This window comes from Phacochoerus africanus, chromosome 7, assembly GCF_016906955.1.
Source record: "Phacochoerus africanus isolate WHEZ1 chromosome 7, ROS_Pafr_v1, whole genome shotgun sequence".
Classification (NCBI taxonomy): Eukaryota; Metazoa; Chordata; class Mammalia; order Artiodactyla; family Suidae; genus Phacochoerus; species Phacochoerus africanus.
Genome location: NC_062550.1, coordinates 63678915 through 63701269, shown reverse-complemented (window position 1 = coordinate 63701269; position 22355 = coordinate 63678915). Strand labels below are relative to the sequence as shown.

Below are 22355 nucleotides of genomic sequence, written 5' to 3'. Positions count from 1 at the left end.
CTAAGAAAAAAAGAAAAAAAGGCTTCTTGGATAATTTTTAAAACAGCTACTATTTATTTGCATTTGCAAGAGTATTTTGCATACATCATCTATTTTAAGCCTGACACTATCCCTAGAAGGCAGATACATTATCTTCAGTCTCCAGATCAGGAAACTGAGGAAGAGACAAGTTTTAGGCAACTCACCCAGCATCACTTAACTGATAACCAAGGGAGGAACGACTCATACACAGTTTGGCTCCAAAGTACATCCTCTTAATTACCTCCCCATACTGCCTACAAAAGCCCTGAGGCTGACGTGGCTGAGGTGGGGCAGGAGGCCAGGCCAGCAGCCGGCTGGGCCCAGGGCCCTCGTCAGTGACCCACAGCACAAACAGGCCAATGCGCTGACGCTTGCTGCCGACATCAGCTATAAGGAAAGGCAACACTCCCTGAAAACCTGAGTCCTTCCAACAGACCCAGAAACTTAATGAAATGAAATATGAATAATAAAAAACGTGAACCTATTAAGTCCTGGTTTGAGGATATGTTTTCAAACGCTCTTCTCGGCCATGACTAACCATGGCTTAAAAGGGCAGGCACCGCGAGTGAACACAGGCCGAATTCCCGTGGCTGCAGGTGTTGCCCTGAATTGTCTGGGTGGGGCAGGGACGGTGTGGCCCTAACAGTAAACAGGGCCGAGCAAGGGACCGACTGATAAGTAAAAATATCTTCAGCTATACAAACAAATTACGCTATATATTTGGGTGTGTGTTTCACCAACTCAGAACATGGGAGAATTCCTTCTGTATGAATTCAAAGTGGCCAATACCTCCCATGAAAGAAAAAAGAAAGCTGGGGGCAAAGTTATTCATACTCTGTCTTTCCTACCAACCCTCCTAAAGCTTAGACATTGTCATGACTTAACAGGTTCTCTTCTAAACAGGTTCTGGAATTGCACTTTAAGCTGAAATTAGAGCCGGTGATCTCTCATTGATGTGACATGCAATGCGAACATTAACCATAACTGTCACCTTTCAAAGGGGCAAATACTGAATGATATACCGACTATTTCCTAGGAGGAGCGTTGTGGGAAGGATTAATTTGGGGAGTTTTGTTTGTGGTTATTTTAATGTGAATTATCTAAGCCATTTATCTTCAGATGTTCCATAGAATGCGTCCTAATTAAAGAGAAAAAGTCTTCACAACCTAGAATCTTGAAAAAAAAAAAAAGAGAACTGTTTCTGAATTACCCAAAGTTTCAAAAGCCCTGTCTAGAAAATTCCCCTGCCAGATGAAAGGATATAGTGAGGTCTCCATTTACATAATTTCACTGTAAAAAGGAACTAGTTCTTTTCTTTAAACTGTCGATAACCAATTCAGAGTATTATGGATAAGGGTGCTCTAACCTGGGTGACTAGGGACAAAAACAACGAATACTCCTCACACGCACATCAAGAGTCACACCTTCTTATGTTGCTCAAAGCACAACACATGCATCTCCTCCATTCTGCCACCTTCCACTAAAATATATTTCACATACGTGCCATCGACTTCCTTCCAGCAGAGCTGATCTTGAGATACCAAAATGTCACAACAGCACCCAGGGCTGGGAGTCGGGGAGGCTCCAGGGCTGACGGACCCAGCGAGCAGAACCAAGTCTGCTCCAGACCAGATCCTGTCATGGCCAACATCAAGGAAATGACCACACGAGCGTGTGTGGGGGGGGGAATTTCATTAGATCTACCACTGCTGGAAATCACTGGCAAGTGGACTGAGGCTTAGGAACCTTGTGACATAAAGACTTTAACGGGATTTGTTTTCACAGGATGTGACTTTTCTCTGGGGAAAGCATAGCAGCAAGGCAGAAGCAGTTTTAAGGAATGCCACCACCTTTTCCAAATCTTTTATAGGATTTGAAAAAAATGGGTAAAAATTTAATCCCCCCAATTTAACTGATTCTCAAACACTTGTGCATACGTACTCACAGGCTCACCCTTGGTAGTGTTAAAGTTTGCCAGAATGTCACAAGGCTCGCACCTTGGAGACAACATGGCACACACACGTCACCTTGGCCACTAAAGGAGATACGCAGCACCACGTGTTGTTTTCAGACTTTGCAGTCTGTGAAATAGGTTCCTTTTCTCTAATGGAAAAAAAAGGGGGGGAGGGTGGTGGGGAGGAGAGGGAGGGGCACACCTATACATAAGACCGTAACCCCAAGAACGTGTAACAGTACTTGACCTACTTACCAATGAAATCTACGGATTTGTCCAGCCACGGCAAAATTTTCTCACAAAAGTTATCATTCACAGGCACTCGCAGGAAATGAGACTCGGGGATAAAGTCAGGCTTGGGACAGGTATTGCTGGCATTTAACACATAACCAATCCCGTTCTGTTGCATCAGCTCCTAGGGAGGGAAAGAACAAATAAGGTGATTAATAATATACCAGCATGATCATTTTCAAAGAGAAAAGTTTAACATGATGATTTAAAACAACTAGTTTCCTTGAAGTAATCAGAGTTCATTCAATGGGTGAAATCCAAAAACCTAGCACAATGACATGTAAAGACCAGTTTAAAGCAGAACTTTTTTAAAACAGAAAACCTTTTTATTCAAGTCTAGTTGATTGACAGTGTTGAGCCAATTTCTGCTGTATGGCAAAGTGACCCAGTCATATATATATACACATTCCCTTTCTTATGTTATCTTCCATCATGCTGTCGCCCAAGAGGCGGATGTAGTTCCCTGTGCTGTACAGCAGAATCTCGTTGCTTATCCATTCTAAACGTAATAGTTTGCATCTACTAACCCCAAACTTCTAGTCCTCCCCACTCTCTCCCCCCGGCAACCACAAATCTGTTCTCTATGTCTGTGAGTCTGTTTGTTTTGTGGATAGGTTCACTTGTGCCGTATTTTAGATTCCACATGTAAATGATATCATGTGGTATTTGTCTTTCTCACTTCTCTTAGTATGATACTCTCTAGTTGCATCCATGGCATTATTTCATCTTTTTTTTCTTTTTTCTTTTTCTTTTTTTTTTTTTTTTTTGGTATTTTGCCTTTTCTAGAGCCGCTCCCATGGCATATGGAGGTTCCCAGGCTAGGGGTCGAATCGGAGCTGTAGCTGCCAGCCTTCTCCAGAACCACAGCAACTCAGGATCCGAGCAGCATCTGTGACCTACACCACAGCTCACGGCAACATTGGATCCTTAACCCACTGAGCAGGGCCAGGGATTGAGCCCGCAACCTCATGGTTCCTAGCTGGATTCGTTAACCACTGAGCCACGACGGGAACTCCTTTTTTTCATTTTTTTAAGTTTTATTGAAGTATAGTTAATTAACAATGTTGTGCCCTTTTCTCCTGTACAGCAAAGTGACCTCATTATACATACAAATACACATTCCCTGTCTTATATTATCTTCCATCATGGTCTATCCCAAGAGACTGGATATAGTTCCTGTGCTTTTATGGCTGAGTAGTATTCCATTGTATGTATGTACCGCATCTTCCAAACTCATTCATCTGTCAGTGGACGTTTAGGTAGTAAAGCAGAAAATTTTTAAATTCAAGTATAGTTAATTTACAATACTGTTAGTTCAAGTGTTTTGACTACTTAGGGTCTTTTGTGTTTCAAATTAAAAATTAAATTTGAAACACAAATTTGTATTTCAAATACAAATTTAAATAAGTTTGTTCTAGTTCTGTGAAAAATGCCACTGGTAATTTAATAGGTAAAATTAATTGGTAATGTAATGCCACTGGATCTGGAGACTGCCTTGGGTAGTGTGGTCATTTTAACCATATTTAATATTGACTCTTCCAATCCAAGAAGATGGTATATCTTTCCACTGTTTGTGTCCTCTTTAGTTTCTTTCATCGGCATCTGATAGTTTTCAGAGTACAGGTCTTTTGCCTCCTAAGTACGTCTATGCCTGGGTATTTTATTCTTTTTTGATAAATGGTAAATGGGATTGTTTCCTTAGTTTCTATTTCTGATATCTCATTGTTAGTGCTAGATTTCTGTATGTTAATTTTGTGTACAGCAACTTGGCCAAATTCACTAATGAGCTGTAGTAGTTTTCTGGTAACACCTTCTCCAGATTTTCTATGTATAGTATCATGTCATCTGCAAACAGTGACAGGTTTACTTCTTTTCCAATTTGGATTCCTTTTTTTTTTTTTTTCCTTCTCTGATTGCTGTGGCAAGGACTTCCAAAACTATGCTGAATGAAAGTGATGAGATTGAGCACCCTTGTCTTATTCCTTATAAGAAATGCTTCCATCTTTTCACCACTGAGTATAATATTAACTATGGGTTTATCATATACTGTCTTTACTATGTTGAGGTATGTTCCCTCTATATCCACTTTCTGAAGTTTTTATCATAAATAGATGTTTAACTTCATCAAAAACTTCTTCTGCATCTACTGAGACATTCATATGGTTTTTATTCTTCAATTTGTTAATGTGCTGATTCATAATGACTTGAAGGTATTGAAAAATCCTTGCATTCCCTGGGATAAATCCCACTTTATCATGGTGTAGGATCCTTTTAATGTACTGTTGGAGTCGATTTGTTAGTATTTTTTTTTTTTCTTTTTGGGCCATCCTATGGAGTTCCCAGGATGCAACATGAGCTGGAGCTGCAACCTATGCCACGGCTGTGGCCACCCACTGCACCAGGCCGGGGATCAAACCCACATCCTTGCAGCTGCAGAGACACTGTCAATCCCACTGCACCACAGCGGGAACTCCGATTAGTTAGTATTTTGTTGAGGATTTTTGCATCTATGTTCATCAGTGATCCTGGTCTATGATTTTCTTTTTTTGTGATACTTTTGTCTGGTGTTGATATCAAAGTGATGGGGGCCTCACACAATTACTTTGGAGGTCCTCCTTCCTCTGCAATATTGTGGAATAGTTTCAGAAGGATGGGAGCGTGTGCACACACAATGAGAACATTTTCTTCCCAAACTGAACATGCCGGCTGTTCTCTAAGATACAGTCCATCTTCTCACTCTAAATACTCTCTCTGAAAGTTGACTCTATTTCACACACACACACACATCCACCTCTCTTCAATTTTCAACCCCTGTTTGCAGCTGCTTCCTAGATATCCCTAATTTGAATGTTCCTCGGGACCTTCAAACTCAAAATGTCTGAAACAGCACATTCTCTATCTCCCTTCTCTGCTCCAAATTCGTGTTTCTTCTCTATAATCCAAAATTGGTTTCTGGTAATAATATCCACCTAGAAAGAAGACCTAGAAAATGGGATCATTTCACCCTGTTTCTCCTCCTCACGACCCCATCCAAATGTTGCCACATCCTTCTGGTATCACCCCTCCTGTTCACCTTTTCTCTCTATTCCCAGAGGCTGCCCAGTGGTCAGCCTGCACGACGGCCACAAAAAAGCCAGCAGGGAGCTCTTGAAGTTTGCAGTGTTTTCCCCTCCAAACCTTATGGTGAACAAAAACTAGAGTAATCTTCCTTGTCATTAAACACGTGCTAACTGCTTCATCCACACACAGTTTCATCGAGTCTCACTGCTCCCTCCTGTCTCCTACAACCTCCAAATCCCCCATGCCAGGTACATGTCCCCTTCCTCAAAGCTCTTCACACCATTTCTGGGCTCAGGGGGCCTGTTCCTCTTCCTGATGACTCTTTCACTTTTTTTTTACCTTAAGTTAATCTTCCTATGAACCCCTCCTGCTGGAGCATAATTAACCATTCCATTCCCTGCCCTTCCAAAGGACTTTGGTCATGCTCCTAGCATACTGTGTTATCACTAGCAGTTAATTCTTGTTCCTCCTATTATTAAGTAGCGAAGCAGTGAGATCTCGGGCTGATTCGTGCTTGTTTTTCCACTTTCGACACCAGGTACATAGTTGTCCTCTGTACGTGTTTGTTCAACTAACATCCCGTCTACCATTTTCCAGGCAAGCCTATACAACCCGTTTTCATTTAGTCATCCGTTGCGGCCTCTCAGGAAATGTTCTAAGCCTGAAATCATTCTCATCTAAGCCACTCTGGTCGCTTCCTCCTTTTCTTGGAATGCTACCTCCCCTACAAATCTTTTCCAACTTCAACTATCTGAAAGACAGCTGGTCATTTTCTTCCTCTTTTAGCCTCCTGCCAACTCCCTAATCCCTTCGTTTACCACACTTGGCACAATAGATACATTTCGTTTTACAAATGTAGACCTAGCAACTCCAGATCACGCATGCAGCCCTCTCAACTCCACATCATGTGTTCAGACCATGAGAGGGCAACGTCAAGAAAGAGTTTTTGGAACTAGGTGAGTGTCTTCGGATGAGCACCCTCCTCTTCTGATGGTCCCGTGGGCTCCTGTTAGGCTTGAAGATCTTGGCAGCGTTTACTCTGACAGCTTTGAAACTCTTATGAGCAAAGGTCACATTGTTTTTATGCTGCAGTTGTCTTCCACTGTCTGGTCACCCGAGTGTCTCTCATACAAAAATAGCACCGCCACTGGTGGTTAAGTCTTTCAAGCCTTTCTCACCAATGCTCCTTTAAGAAAGAAACCTTTTTTATCTTTTCTTCTCCTTTCCATCAATGGTGCTACAAAGACTTATTCAATTAAAAGTAAAAGGAAGTAGCAACATCTCTTTCCATTCAGTTCAAAGATAATAAGATGCAGAAGTTTCTGAGAAGAGACACTTCCAGTGTTATACACACCACGCAATCAAAAGACAACAGGCAAATCTAAGAACAACATGTGTTACAAGCCAGTGGTGAGTGTCCAAAGAGATTTCCCCATAGAACGACTAGAACAATGGACATGTCTGACAAATAGCCTAGTAGCCTACATTTTGTAGAAATGACCACTTCACCTAAATTCAATTTAAAAAATTTGTTGGGTACCTTTGCTTATAGGCCTATTAACAACACACTCTGATGACACCAGGTACACATTAATAAAACCACATCTAACATTCACTGACTGCCTACTATGCACCTGGTATGGTGCTAGGCATTTAAATGGACTATCTCATTTAATCCTTACAACCGCCCTTGGCCATAGGTACTGTGATCCTCCTTTTAAAAATGAGACAACTGAGGCTAGGAGGGTTTATGTGATGTTTCCAAAGTGACACAGCTAACAAGTGGTCCAGAGTCAAAATACAAAGCCAAGTATCTTTGTTTCCAGAATCTGCTGAACTGCTCTATTGAAGTTCGTATTAAAGCAAATTTGATGGAGCAATAAAGTAACTGGCTTACATACACACTTTTTTTTTTTTTTTTTTTGCTTTTTAGGGCTGTACCCATGGCATATGGAAGTTCCCAGGCTAGGGGTCGAATTGGAGCTACAGCCACTGGCCTACACCACAGCCACAGCCACACGGGATCTGAGCCGCATCTGCAACCTACACCACAGCTCATGGCAATGCCAGACCCTTAACCCACTGAGTGAGTCCAGGGATTGACCCCGAGTCCTCATGGATACTAGTCGGATTCATTTCCACTGCGCCACTACAGGAACTCCTAGACACTTTTTAATCTAATGAAGTAACAGAATATGAAGTTTTAATTTCCTCTTTTTTCTTCCTTTCTAACTGTAACAAATGTGAAGGTAAAGAAGCTCCACTCTGGGTATGGACTTCTCTGAGGAGCACCTCAGAGCAACTCAGAAAAGTGGTAGTTATTATTACAACAGTGGAAAAAATAATATAAGGAGGAAATTGTTAAAAAATTTTACATATATACATAAAACATTTTAACTTAAAACAAATGTACATTAATTCACTAATTTCTTTTTTTTCTTTTCTTTTTTTTTTTTTTTGCCTTTTAGGGCCATACCTGCGGCACATGGAAGTTCCCAGGCTAGGGGTCGAATCGGGGCTGCTGCCAACACGGTTCAAACCTCAGTTGTTCAAGGGTTGACTGTTTCACACCTGACCACAGAATTGAAGTTGGGCCAGGAAGGAAGGACAGATGTCATGGGGATGCAGGACAGAGCCAAGGCAGCTGGAGGGGCTCCAGGAGTGGGGGGCAGTGTGAGAGAGGGAGCTGCAGGGAAGGACGCGGGTCCTCGAGTGGGTTTGGGGGGCGGTGAGGGCAGGGCTGTGGTTCTGGGCAATGGCAGAGACCAGACCAGGCTCCTGGGAGTAAGTGCTTAAGGTGAGGAGTCCAGAGCACTCAGAGGCCCAGATGTCGGAAGGATATTTGAAGGCCAGAGACGAGTGATTATTTTATCGCTAGAAAACATGTATTAGCTGACGGGGCACAGAGTTGAGCTAAATATTAAACAGTATAGGATGCCTGCTTTCTGGAAGCTTAAGGATGATGATGTTTAATTATGGGACATGTGATAGTCAGTGTGTGTTTTACGCAACACACTGAAACAGAACTGAATGAATAACATACGTTTCTGTTTATAATTTAGTAGGAAGTCACAGACATCTATCTCTGAGTAAAAGCTATCATTATCCTGTGCAGCAAAGCCATTCTTCACCCTTGTAGTTCCATGCCAGGTCCCCTGTCAGAAACATTGACATAGATGCCCTCCTAGCCACTTACATGCAGGGTCATAAAAATAATCAGGAAAGCAAGGTAACAGAAGAGTCATGTGACACCTTGGCCAACGTCATCTGCCCCCCTCACCCCCACCCCTCTGCTGTGCTGCCCTCGGCAGGTGGACACCTGGCCCCTCAGTAGTGGGCACCTGGCCATCCCCAGGCTGCTTCCCCCATTTGAATAGTTGCTCACCAGGAAGCAATTGTGTTTGTTCTCAGACCTGTTTAGGCCAATGTACTTGTTATCATAATGATGCACATTAATTAAAATATTGCAGACACTGATGAAATATGAATGAGGGAAGAGAGTTGTTTTTCTATGACCTAAGCTAAATGTTTTCGAGAGCTTCAGGAAGGACAAGTTGTGCTCCATTTTTTCCTGTCTAAATGAGGTAGGGGAAGGCAGCGGTAGAATATTTAGGGGACAGTTATAATCTAGAAGAGTCTCTGCCGATATTTCACTAGTTCTTGCTCTTTAAAGAATGGACACTATAAGTGGCTGGTGCATTTGGCTGTGATTTAAGAACTCTAATCAGCTTGCCTATTTAAAAAAAAAAAATATATATATATATATGTATATACACACACACACCATAGTCCTGCACCAGAAAATACTACAGTATTACAGGGTCTGTGGCTGGTTGGATCCATGGATGCAGAGGCTCTGCAGAGAAGGAGGGCCAAGCATGAATTACACAAGGATCAGCCCCCGCCTTTTGGAGGGTCAACTGGAATTGCTCCCTCGCTCCCGCCCTCAATTCCTGTGTCCCTCTGTCGATTCTTCACATTCTTGTGGCAGGATCACAGCCCTGGAGAAACTGGTTCGCCACGAGGCTGCATCTGCACCTGGACAGCTGAACACGGCTCGAGAAAAGCACTCAACAACGTGCGGGACCACCTCCCTGTCAGGCTCCCTCGGCGTCACTTCCTTCCCCTGGGCTTCACCTGGCCTCTCACCTAGACGCCACTCCACCCAGTCCTTTTTCTCCGAGTTCTCTGTCTCTCCTAGACCCTTGTCTCTGCTCAGAGATGACCCTGTTTTCTACCACACTGAGAGACAGAAACCACCAGAGGCAGGTTTTGATAGACTTCCTCCACCACGTCACCCTTCTGCCAGCACAGTATCTTGAAATGCCACCTCCGTCCTGTTAGCTGTGGATGAACCCTGTGCAGGACAAGCACACAGGAACCAGCCCGGGAAACAGAGAGCGTGTGTGTGGCTGAGCACATGGCTATTCCTTACCTGAATGACCTGGGGGGGTCACCTAGCCTCCCTCAGCTATGGTTTCCTTCCTTGTGAATGAGGGCTAATGAGGTCTATCGTATAAAGCTATCATGCAAATAAAGCGACTAGAGCATGAGTCTCATTAAATGTTGGTTCCCTTACTTTGTTTTTAAGAGTCGGCGGTCCTACATAGATATTTCTCCAAAGACGACATACAGTCGGACAACAGGTGCATGAAAAGATGCTCAACATCAGTAATGATTAGAGAAATGCAAATCCAAACTACATTCAAGTTCCACCTCACACTATGGAAAACAGTATGGAAGTTCCTCAAAAAAATAAAAATACAACTACTGTATGATCCAGCAATCCACTCTGGGGCATGCTTCCAGACAAAACTGCAATTCAAAAAGATACATGCACCCTCATGTTCACAGCAGCACTGTTGACAACAGCTAAAGCATGGAAGCAACCTAAACGTCCATTGATAATGATAAGGAAAATGACATATATATATACATAAATATATATATGAATATGACTCAGCCATAAAAAGAATGAAATAATGCCATTTGCAGTAACATGGATGGACCAAGAGGTTAACATACTAAGTGAAGTCAGTCGGCAAGAGAAAGACAAATACCGTATGATATCACATAGATGGAATCTAAAAAAAAAAGATACAAATGAACTTACAAAACAGAGACTCACAGACATAGACAACAAACTTACGGCTACCAAAGTGGATGGTGGAAGGGGGGGTAAATTAGGGATTTGGGATGAACAGATACCTATTACTATACATAAAATAGGTAAACATCAAGAACCTACTGTACAGCGCAGGGAACTACACTATTTGTAATAACCTATGTTGGAAAAGAATCTGAAAAAGAATATATAGAATGGAATCACTCTGATGTACACTTGAAACCCATACAACATTGTCAATTAACTATACTTCAATTTAAATAATTAAGAAAAAACAGTTTGTGGGAATGTAAACTAGTATAGCCAGTATGGAAAACAATACGGAGGTTCCTCAAAAAACTAAAAATAGAACTATCACATGATCCAGCAATTCCACTTTTGATTATTTATCCAAAGGAAATAAAAACACCAACTCCAAAAGACATATCCACCCCCATGTTCCCTGCAGCACTATTTACAAAAGTCAAGACAGGGAAACAACTTATATGCCCAATGACAGGTGAATGGATAAAGGCGGCACGGTATTTATACAATTTATACAATGGAATTTTATTCAGCTTTTCAAAGGGAAATCTTGGTGTTCCTGTCGTGACGCAGTGGAAATGAATCCGTCAGGGAACCATGAGGTTGCAGGTTCAATCCCTGGCCTTGCTCAGTGGGTTAAGGATCTGGTGTTGCCATGGCTGTGGTGTAGGCCAATAGCTGTAGCCCCAATAAGACCCTTAGCCTGGGAACCTCCATATGCTGTGGGTGCAGCCCTCAAAAGCAAAAAAAAACCCTAAAAAATAAAAAAGGAAATCTTGCCACTTGTGACAAGACAGATAAACCTTGAGAGCATCAGGCTAACTGAAGTCAGACAGAGAAAGATAAATACAGAAGAAATAAAAACTGAACTCATAGATGCAGAGAACAGACTGGTGACTGCCAGAGGTAATGGGAGGAGGCAGGTAAAGGTGGCCAAAAGGTGCAAACTTCCAGTTATAAAAAAGTTACAGAAATGTAATATACAGCATGGTGACAACAGATAATATTACTACTGTACTGTATATCTGAAAGTGGCTAGGAGAGCAAATCTTAAAATCTCTCATCACAAGAAAAAAAATTCTAACTATGTGTGGTGAATATTAACTAGATTTATTTCAGTGACTATTCAGCAATATATACACATACTGAATCACTATGTTATATACTTGAAACTAATATAGTGTTTGTTATACGTCGATTATATCTCAATAAAAATAGCTTGTAAATCATATGGTACATGAATTATCTCTCAATAAAGTTGCTGCTCACCTTGCCCCCAAAGCCTGTAATGTGTATTTTGCACTAATACAAACTGTCCTTTCTCCTAATTGGCCTTATGGAGGGAAATTACACTGAATGCAGCAGGCTGGGTATAAAAAAGGGTTCAGCTGTGAAGTAGAAAAGAGCCCCTCCCCCAAGAATTTTAAAAATAGATTCTAGTTTCAATATACAACTAAGAAAATATTAACAACATGGTATTTGTGAAGAAAAAATAAATCTTAATTTTAGCATTACGACTTGGCATTCATTCTTTTCCCCTTTAAGTTTCTTTCTCCTAAACCATGAAATAAACTTTCCCTTGTAGTTGGGCTAGTTTCTAAATATGGTCTCTATGCCCTGTTGATAGACTGGGGAGTAATATGTGGAATCCAGGTTAATATATGGCCTTAATAAAACTCTCTTTGGTCAAATTTCCCACGTTTGCCCAGGCTGAGGACAGAGATCCCATTAAAGCATGTAGGTACCGCAAATCTGGATTAATGGACTTGTCACATTTTTCTTTCTGAAGTCGATTTAATGAGTAAGTTTGTACCGGCCACTCCTTCCTTCAAAATTTGACCTACTTCTTCCATCTAGCCTCCCTCACCAGCCACACCCATGGCATCTCCCACTCACCCTGGAACCTTGCACTCTGCTGCATGGTGACAATGGGAGTACCCTATTAAACCAGGAACTGCACTGGGTACCTGGCATCATGCCACGTCACTGGACTCTCACATGAACACTACGAGGGAGGGATCATCTCAGCTGCACGTGAAGCATCAGATGCAGTAACATGGCTCGAGTTCTGCTGCAGGTGAGGTGGGACCTGGGATTGAATCCGGCTCTCACTCCCGCCCTGAGTCTCCTTGCCTTGTGAATTACTGCCTCCTGAACAAGTCAGGTCTAACCAACCTGTGCTCTGTATGGTGTTCTACACAGTGGACAGTGAATAAGTGCTTTTACTGCTCATTTTGACAATGTGACCTTTTGTCTTCCTAGATCACAGAAAAGGCTGAAAGCAGTACTTGCCTTGATGGTGTCCAGGCTATTGTCTGACTCATAAGAAAACACAGAGAAAGTGGCAGTCGTTCTGGTGACAGGCAGAACAGCACAGATGCACAGGAAATCCAACTTTGCTTGTTAAAAGACTAAAATAAGGAGCTACCCAAAGAATGCTGACAGCATGCTATTGACAATGGGGCAAGAAGAGTTCCCTGGTGGCTCAGTGGGTTAAGGATCCAACATTGTCACTGCTGTGGTTCAGGTCACTGCTGTGGTGCAGGTTTGATCCTTGGCCTCTGGAACTTCTGCGTGCCACAAGCACGGCCAAAAAATATATATATTAATAACAATAATAATAATAAATAGAAAAAGACGAACAGGACTGCTTTAGTGAAGAGGCTAAAGAGGTTTACACAGATGCCTCCTGGCTCAGGAACTACTTACAGTAGGTAATTCCATCAGATATACCCTGCAAAAGCATAAAGCAAAAGTCGATGTGAAGGTTTAATTGATAAGGGAGGAAAAAACATCAAGAGCTCTTGCCTTTTATGTTATAACTAGAGATTCTGGTTCAAATCCCACTCAGATGTGAACTGGGCATCAACCAAATACTTTTTGCCTTTTTTTTTTTTTCAGGGTGAACCCACAGCATATGGAAGTTCCCAGGCTAGGGGCTGAATTGGAGCTACAGCTGCTGGCCTATGCCACAGCAACCCTGGATCCTTAATCCACTGGGCGAGGCCAGGGATCGAACCCGAGTCCTCATGGACACTAGTCAGGTTCGTTACCACTGAGCCATGATGGGAACTCCTCAACCAGATACTTTCAGTGTAATTTCTGTTCCTGTTCCAACTCCAGCACAAAGCCCAGAGGAGGACAGACTGCGGGGGACAAAAATGTGACCATTAGATACACAGCAGATTTCAAAGACCTACTACCAAAAAAATGTCAAGCGCTAGTAATTCTTTGTATTGATTGCATGTCGAAATGGTAATTTTCTAAATGGTGAAAAATGTTATTAAAATTAATTTCACCTGTTTTATCTCTTTTTAAACAAGGCTATTGGAACATTTTGATTATGTACGTGGCTTGCATTATATTTTTATTAGGATGTTGCTGGCTTAGAATATGCTGTAGAAAAACCAGGGGTAACAAATCTCAGTTGTGTTTCAACAGACTATTAAGATCTGTCACAGTTCTTTATTAACAGACAGTTCTAGAGATTCCATTTTCCAGAAGATCTTCATCTTTCTGCTGTTCGATAAATATAGGACCAGATCCAGACTACTTGGGTTTGAGAATGATCTCTGCCCCTGACCAGCTTTGAAGTCGGTGGCTTTCTAGCCACAAAATCTTGGCTAAGTAAGTGACATAACTCAAATCCTACCTCCAAATCCTATTATGAAGGTTAAAGGCAGTAACATAAAGAGCCTAGCATTTTAAATGGTAACTCCATAAGAAAATTTCGGTGACATGCTTTTAACATATTTAAAATAAAGAAAGCAGATGACTAATAAAACTAGTGGTCTTGTGGTTGTTGCTCTTAAAGACTTCAGCTTCTAAGTTTGACTAAAAAAGAATTTAGTATTAGGAAAGGTGATATAATCTTCATCTTTGGAGATCTTCCAGAAGAAGAGAGCCTATTATTTCTCCTGGAAAGTTTAGACCAGAAAGAATGTGGAGCAGGAACATGAGTCTGTCCTCTGTGAAAGAGAGGCAAGTCTCATTCCCAAACTCATCAGCAGGGTGATGTTGTAGAATTCATTTAAAATTTCTGGAATGACGATGTTTTTTTCAGGGCCTCACCTGTGGCCTATGGAGGTTCCCAGGGCAGGGGGTGAATTGGAGCTGCAGCTGCTGGCCTACACCACAGCAATGCCGAATCCTTAACCCACTGAGTGAGGCCGGGGATGGAACCCGCATCCCCATGGATACTAGTTGGATTCATTTCTGCTGTGCCACAACGGCAACTTCTGGAATGACAATTTCTTCTCTATTGAATGAAAGAGGCTGACTGAATGCTCTGTAAGATCCCCTCCAGCACTAAGATTCTTCTCAACCATGAATTTAGGAGTTCCCTATTGGCCTAGTGGTTAAGGATTCAGTATTGTCACTGCTGTGGCTTGGGTTCCATCCCAGGCCCAGGAACTTCTGCATGCCATGGGCAAGGCCAAAAAAATAAAAATAAAAACCCAAAACAATGACTCTAGAGGATTTATACACAGAAATTTCTACTCGCCACTTGGAAAGCATTCTTACTGACCACCACCCCTTCATCTGCACGTAGGTAGATTCTAAAGCAGCTTTCTCACAGTGTTCCAGAAAAACTCCTTGTTCAAGCTGTTTCCCCATGAGCTTCCACAGACCCATTCTCCCCCTACAACCATTTCCTCTCAAGGTATCTTTGTGTGTATCCTGTTTAGCATACATACATTCAGAAGCAAATTAAAAATAGAAAACCACCCTCCTGCCCTTTGACATTTGTTAAATCTGGAAAAGGTATGTAGCAAAATGAATGTAACCATTTCATTTAATGTCCAAAGTAACAAAAGTGATCTGTAACACAATTTGGAAAATCACCTGCCAACTGACTGCTTAAGTTTTACTGGAGGTAATTCTGAACCGGATCCTTAAATAGGCATTTTATTTCACTTTCTGATCTGAGGATTAAATAAAGCATCTCCAGCTTTGCCCCAGGAATGCATATGATTTTAGGACATTAATTTTGCTTTCTGTGACATGGTTTGCTTATCTCTGCAAGAGAATTAATAATAACCACTTGCTCAAAGACATCTCGACCCCAACAAAAAGGCTCAGTAAAAGCATAAACTATCAAATTTCAAATTCCTCACAGTAAGAGCAGGCATATCAACAAGTGTCCCAGCAAAACTGTGACGAGGCTGGAGTTTTGAGAACAACCACCACAAAAAAGAATGCCTCGCTGCAGCCCAACGGCAGGGTGTTTTTCTCTTTCCGCATGCTAAAGCAAGTCCACCTGGACGCTTATTTTATAATCAGCTCAATTCTTTCTGTGACTCAAGGAGAAACTGTTAAGATACCACCCTTCGTAGAGGAAAGCAGCACTTGTAAATTGCCAGCAGGTGAATTAAGACCTCTGATTGCTTTTTCAATTAGAGGTGATGTAAATAAGAGGTTTTAGAGAAAAGCACTTTCCAGGCAGTTAGAGCACTGTTTTCTGGCGCCCATGGTTAAGAGCACATCAGCTGCACAGACAGATCTTAGGTCTGCTGCTGCTGTGTGTGAACCATTGTACACGACAGTCTCACTCAATCAACACGGGCGCCTCTGTCAAGCGCACCTTGTCCCATGTGGCTCACGTCTTTTCCATCAAGGATCCTTGCTCTTCCCTCTTCTTCCCCCACCAAACTGCTTCAAAGAGCCTCAGTGGGGTACCTGCAGGGCATTGTCTCAGTGCTGGTCCTCACCATCGTCTTCCCTCCAGCCTAAGTCATCAGATCTTGGAGTTCCCGTCGTGGCTCAGTGCTTAACAAATCCATGTGGTTGCGGGTTCGATCCCTGGCCTTGCTCAGTGGGTTAAGGATCCCGCGTGGCTGTGGCTGTGGTGTAGGCCGGTGGCTACAGCTCCGATTCAACCCCTAGCCTGGGAACCTCCATATGCCGCGGAGGCGGCCCAAGAAATGGCAAAAAGACAAAAAAAAAAGTCAACAGATCCTCAATCCAAGCCAATCTGAGTCTCTTTCTAGTTGCTGGAGTAAATAATTTCTTTCTTTGTTGTTGTTGCTTTTTTTGGCCATACCCATGGCATGTGGACGTTCCTGAGTAAGAGACTGAATCTGCACCACAGCAGCAACCTGAGCCACTGTAGTAACGGCAGTGGATCCTTAACTTGCTGAGCTACATGGGAACTCCCAATAAATTCATTTCTAAGTGTGAAATAATTTGGGAAGTATCAGCCTTCCTGAGTGTGCCCAACGGCTATATACAACAGAGCTCAGCTTCTGGAAGACCCTGTCCTGTTGCAGGTCTCTTGGACCTTTGAGGAACAGCACACGTGATGACGACTTCGGTTTCCTATGTGATTAGAACTTCACAGCCATCAGCACTGGGGAGGATGTGGCTGCTGGCGGGGAGTCACACCGAGAACAGGGAGCGGGTGTGTCCAAAGGACAGCCCGCCAGTGACCAGTGCTTCTCCAGCTGCTGACAAGAGACCCTGCGACGAAGGAGATTTTCAAAGCACCCACCTTGTTGAGGACGTCGTGCTGGCAGCCAAGATAGAGATTGGGCAGAATTCGGGTTGGCCCAATGTTGGCAACAGGCAAGCAAGGCTGAGAAATGCAGGTGGGGACTAGAGCGGATTTTCCTTCACAGAGGCCAGGGAAACAGCGGGAGAACTCGGCAAAGCCACCTAGGGACAGACATCGTACAGTTAGGCCGTGCACAGAGATAAAAGCAGCCCGCTGACCGCGCAAATAAAACTGTCTTCAAAGAAACATCAAATCCCACAGATGCAAGTGGATCCCACTACACAGAGAGCCCTGTCAACACTGCTGACTGCCTCCAGCTGGTGTGTGCTCCAGCACCCAGTCCTGGCCCGCAGGGCCACGAGGGGGCACTTAAAGTGCCTTCACCTCCGTGGGGCCTACATTTTCTCCCTGCTCCCCATCCCCCATAGCGAGGCTTTTGTGTGTTAACTTAAAGAGGATTGAAAGTAAATAGCAAATAACCAAGCCAAGACAAAAGCAAAATGGGGATATAAAAAATTGTGAATGGAGGCAAGAAGTTATTTCTTCAGAATAAAATTGATCAAGTTAAGTGATCCTAGGATGAACTTTTTTTTTTTTTTTTTTTTTGAGCCACCTCGTGGCACACGGAGTTCCCAGGCCAGAGATCTGATCTGGGCTGTAACTGTGACCTCAGCTGCAGCTGCTGCAATGCCAGATCCTTAACCCACTGTACCAAGCCAGGAATTGAACCTGTGTCCCAAAGCTCCCAAGACACTGCCGATCCTGTTGACCGCAGCGGGAGCTCCCCTCTTAGAATGAACTTCAAGTCTTCCCAGGACAGGAGCTGTTTCATTGCAAAGACACCACGTACCCCCCTACTCTTACCAATGTCCTTTGTATTAAGGGTCACATAACTACCCCAATTCGGGGTTTCCTGTTCATTCGCTGAGCATTGGAAGCCAGGGCTGGCAGACCCTAATTGCTCAGGGAAGCCTTGCGCAAGATTCCCAGGCTCAGCGGAATTCAGTTTTTCTAGTCCTGTCCTTATAAAGACCGATTCTACAATCTTCATTAGGTCATGATCTCGCTACCTTTTAATGAAGAGAAATCTGTGGACTAAGGAGACACTCTTAACCTACTTTGGGAAAAGAAAAAAAAAAAAAATGAGTATGGCCTTCACTGGGTTTTCCAACCTAAATACTCCTTGCTACCCAAATCCAAACCCAGGAACTACATATATTCTGAGATACTTTCTGATAAATCCCTTGCTGTCCAGACCCTCACTGCTCACTACACCCAAACTCAGGAACCAGAGATTTGAATTACAGGGAGTGTGTGTGTGTGTGTGTATGTGTGTGTGTCTGTGTGTGTGTCTGTGTGTGTGTGTTTGCCACACCCATGGCCTATGGAAGTTCCTGGGCCAGGGATTGAACCCACACCACAGCAGTGACAACATGAGATCCTTAACCACTAGGCCATCAGGGAATTTCTTTCTTGGTAGGGAATGTGTGTATATTTTTAATACTATTAAATTAAAAAACAAATTTATAACATTAAAAGTATTTCCTCTGGAATTATTTTCATCATATTACTGAGACTATAATATTATGGGTAACTCAGTGGAAATAAATAATTCACTAGCAAGTTAAAGAAAAACAAACAGGCATTTCTGTCGTGGCACAGCGGAAACGAATCCGACTAGGAACCACAAGGTTGTAGGTTCGATCCCTGGCCTCGCTCAGTGGGTTAAGGATCCGGTGCTGCCATGAGCTGTGGCACAGGTGGAAGCTGTAGCTCTGATTTGACCCCTAACCTGGGAACTCCTATATGGCGCAGGTGCAGCCCTAAAAAGCAAAAAAAGAAAAAGAAAAAAGAAAAAAAGGTTGAAAACAACAAAAAAAGTTAATTTAAGAAGACAAAGCAGCAGAACGGCCCAATTTTTACCTCTTCATCAGGCCTTAAATAAGACTTTAAAATCTCATGAAATTTTTAACTCCATTTCTTTGAGCTACATTCTATTAGCCTTTCCCCCCACTTTCAGATGCATATAAAATACGCCCTCAAAGCCTGCAGAAGTGCAGGGAGGAGTTCCCACTGAGGTGCAGTGAGTTAAGACTCCAACTACACTGGCTCAGGTGGCTGTGGAGGCGAGGGTTTGAGTCCTGGCCCAGGAACTTCCATATACTGTGGGTGTGGCATTAAAAGAAAAAAAAGAAAGTGCAAGGAGTGGATGCAGGGCAGGGGTGGGGGGGGGGAGTGGCACCCCTTATTATCCGCTGTGTTATGTGCTATGTGCCACTCCAGCATGATCCTCTGGACTCCGGCGTCCGCTGTCTGTGCTCAGCATGGGGTCCCCAGTCCGAAAGCTGGGTGAGCAGGACAACCACACGCTCCCTGCAGAATGTAGGTGTGCCGCCCTAACCTCCGGGTGTCTCTGCTGTCTTTACTCAGGAGCAGTTGGCTAACTAAAGTTCTTGAGGTGACAGAGGCGGCCCTGGGAATCTGTACCCCCAACAGCGCTATGGTTTCACTTCCTGCCGTTTCCCAACATGCCCTCCAGCCACACGAAAGTTGTCACCATTTCACACCTTCACACTGTTCTCTCACCACCAGCCTGCCCTGTGCACAGGCGTGCGTGTGCACACATACATACACACACACACACACCCCCCACGACACAGTGGAGGGAGAGGGAGCACAGGCCCTGTACTCGAGTTCTGTCCTGCCTTTACCATGGTCTCCGTGTCCCATTTCCCAAGTCACTTACGCCCTCTGGCTGTTAGTTTCCTGTCTGTGGAAGGGGAAGAGGGATCACACCCATCTCACAGAGCTGTCAGGGGATGGAATTAGTTCACATGCCCCAGTGCTCTGTGCCCACACAGGGCAACCCCTCAATAGGACAGGATTATGCTGAAAGCACAGTGATGCAGTTCCCAGCCTCGTCTGCAGGTCTTCCTCCACCCCGATCTGCAGCTACTCCTCCGTAGAATACACGTGAGACAAAGTGCAAGAAGCAGTGCCCCTAAGGCTCCATTTCCCTGTGTGCTCCAGAGCCAGCATCCCGCATCCGGCAGGAAGTTGACAGGAGATAGTGGTCCAAAAAGTAAGAGAAAGGCTGCATATCATCACATCTCCCTGGGAGACTTGAAGCACACATGAGCATATTAAAAGCTCTGAAAAGTATCTCTAAGGAAACTGGTTTACTTTCATTTAATTCAAGGTTCCTAAACTTAGTTGACCATGGAATTTCCCCTCCCACCCACCCCCCAATCTATTAATAGCCGGGGGAACTCACACTTAAGGAAGTGCTATGCTGGGGCCATTGCAACTCCTGAAATGAAGTTAGAATCTCTATACCTTTTAAAGTGTAACCCAGAGACAATCTCAAAACAGGGGTGAGCTATATTGGCATTTGTATACACCTGTTACTGTTTAGGATTTATGATTTTGTTTGTATTAATATTTTGCCCTTGCCAGTCTTTTCATTGCATAATGCGGTTATTTAAGACGAGTTGTTTTCCCCAAAGTAGTTCTTGTAATAATAACGTTAGAGTCTCAACATTCTTTGACGACCTTACATCTACCTAACAAGGTAACTGACAGCCACTATTTTGATTATAATTTAATCGGGTGTGTTTAAATTTTAACTTCTACTACCTTTTGTGGTTCTGGTATTTCTCTGAAGAACTGTCTTCATATTTTTTCCTATTCTGGCTCCAAAACAGTCCAGAGGGTGGTCTTTCATTTAAATCCAATAAAATAGAGAGTCCAGGAAATGTTCTCAGAGAACAGAGAAACTAGATAATCCGAGGAAACTCAAACTTGAACTTGTAGGTCATCATTTATATAAATAATGCAAGTAATCACAGAGATACTGAACATTTCCTATGGGAAGCATCGCTCTAATCACTGTAAGAGTATTCATTCAGGCTTTACAACAGCCCGAAGAGGTGGTGCCTTGATTATGCCCATTTTACAGATGAGGAAAGAGAGGTTCAGAAAGATACAGGGTGGCAATTGGCAGAGCTGAGATGGGAGCCCAGCAATCTCAATCGCTGTGCTAAAACCATGTCTCTACACACCACAGAATTAACTGCAACGCTCTCTAGGATGTGGGGACATCCCTGCTGACACCTCTAGGGTCCTGCCCTCAGTTCAGCCTTATTTTACCAGGCTCAGAATGGCCACGAGCCTCTCCCAAACGGACAGAAGAGTCTTTCTTTTTCAAAGCCACATGGTGCCAAAGCTTCAATGAGGGAGAGAAAAGGCAAGGAGGGCTGGCCTGACCAGAGATAGCAGAGCTCTGTAAGTGCATTTCACATGAGACCAGAAACGAAGCTGATGGATGAACTACTGGAGAGAGGAACACGGTCCCGGGCCCTTCATGATCCCTGAGTTTGCAAATCAGTGGTGAGGCTGATGCTGCCTCTCGGGGACTTTCAGCCTATCCCCCACTGAACTATGCTCAGAGGGACGAGACTCTCTGACAACCGGAAACTGAAAGCCTGCTAGCCTGGGCTGTTCAAAGTCCAACTTTGGTGGTCCTAAAAAGTAAAATGTAAGCACGGCTCTAGAACATTCTAAGACAGAGGAAAAAAAAAAAAGTAAAAACCCTGAAAGCAACCCACTATTCAGCCTCAAAACAACCCCCCAAAGCAAACAAAACAGCAATAACACGTTGTAAAACACATTATAAAACAAACAGAAACCTTTTTTTTTTTAACCAATTTTTTTTTTCAATTAATCTCTAGCACAAACCCAAAGAGCCTGAAAGTATTTAACAGATTTCGTTGAAATCAGAGGATCCATTTAGTGCTCCGTCTGGCTTGAAATGTCCCAAACCCACACTCCTTGTCACTTCCAAAAGACACCCCCTCGGCCAAAGAGCACATTTTCCTGATCTTTCTCTCGGACAATGTTCCACTCTGCCGACACCCTCTCCTTTATTGACAGTTTTTTCCATTCGCTGACCTTTCATTCATCGGTGGACTCTAGTGCCCCCAGTTTCACTTCATTAATTCATAACAGATGAGACTGCCTGATTTACCCACACCCCTGAGAAGCTCTCTGTGGCCTCCTCTGCAAATCAGTTCTGAAATATGCCTATAATGACCCTCTTCCTCTTACAAACTAGATCCACCCGAGAAGAGGAGTTCCATCCATCTACGTAAACTTGCTGTTGCAAACAGCTGACAGGTGGAGCATAAAGAGTCCTGTCTGCCCTTGTCCTCATGCTGCTGTCCCCGGATCCCACGTCAGACCCCACTGCCAGAAGATGCAACCTTAGCTCTTTATCAGCCCCTTGGTTTACTGTGAATGCTGCACTGAAAAACTGACGTGCTTTTTGTTTTTTAAGATATCTTTTAAAGCTGTTCAAGGACTTGACTCACCATCCAGTATTGCCAGGT

General features: G+C 43.4%; 1 protein-coding gene across 4 annotated transcripts in view; it reads right to left on the bottom strand.

Moving 5' to 3' along the window:
• Positions 1 to 22355, bottom strand: part of DUSP16 (dual specificity phosphatase 16) — a 92291-nt gene that overhangs the window by 9316 nt on the left and 60620 nt on the right. For all 4 annotated transcript variants that reach the window (XM_047787518.1, XM_047787520.1, XM_047787519.1 and 1 more), the window contains exons 4-5: positions 16966 to 17129; positions 2231 to 2390 (exon numbers count right to left, since the gene is read on the bottom strand). In XM_047787518.1, the coding sequence (XP_047643474.1) occupies positions 2231 to 2390; positions 16966 to 17129 (324 nt within the window). The remainder of the gene's footprint in view (positions 1 to 2230; positions 2391 to 16965; positions 17130 to 22355) is intronic.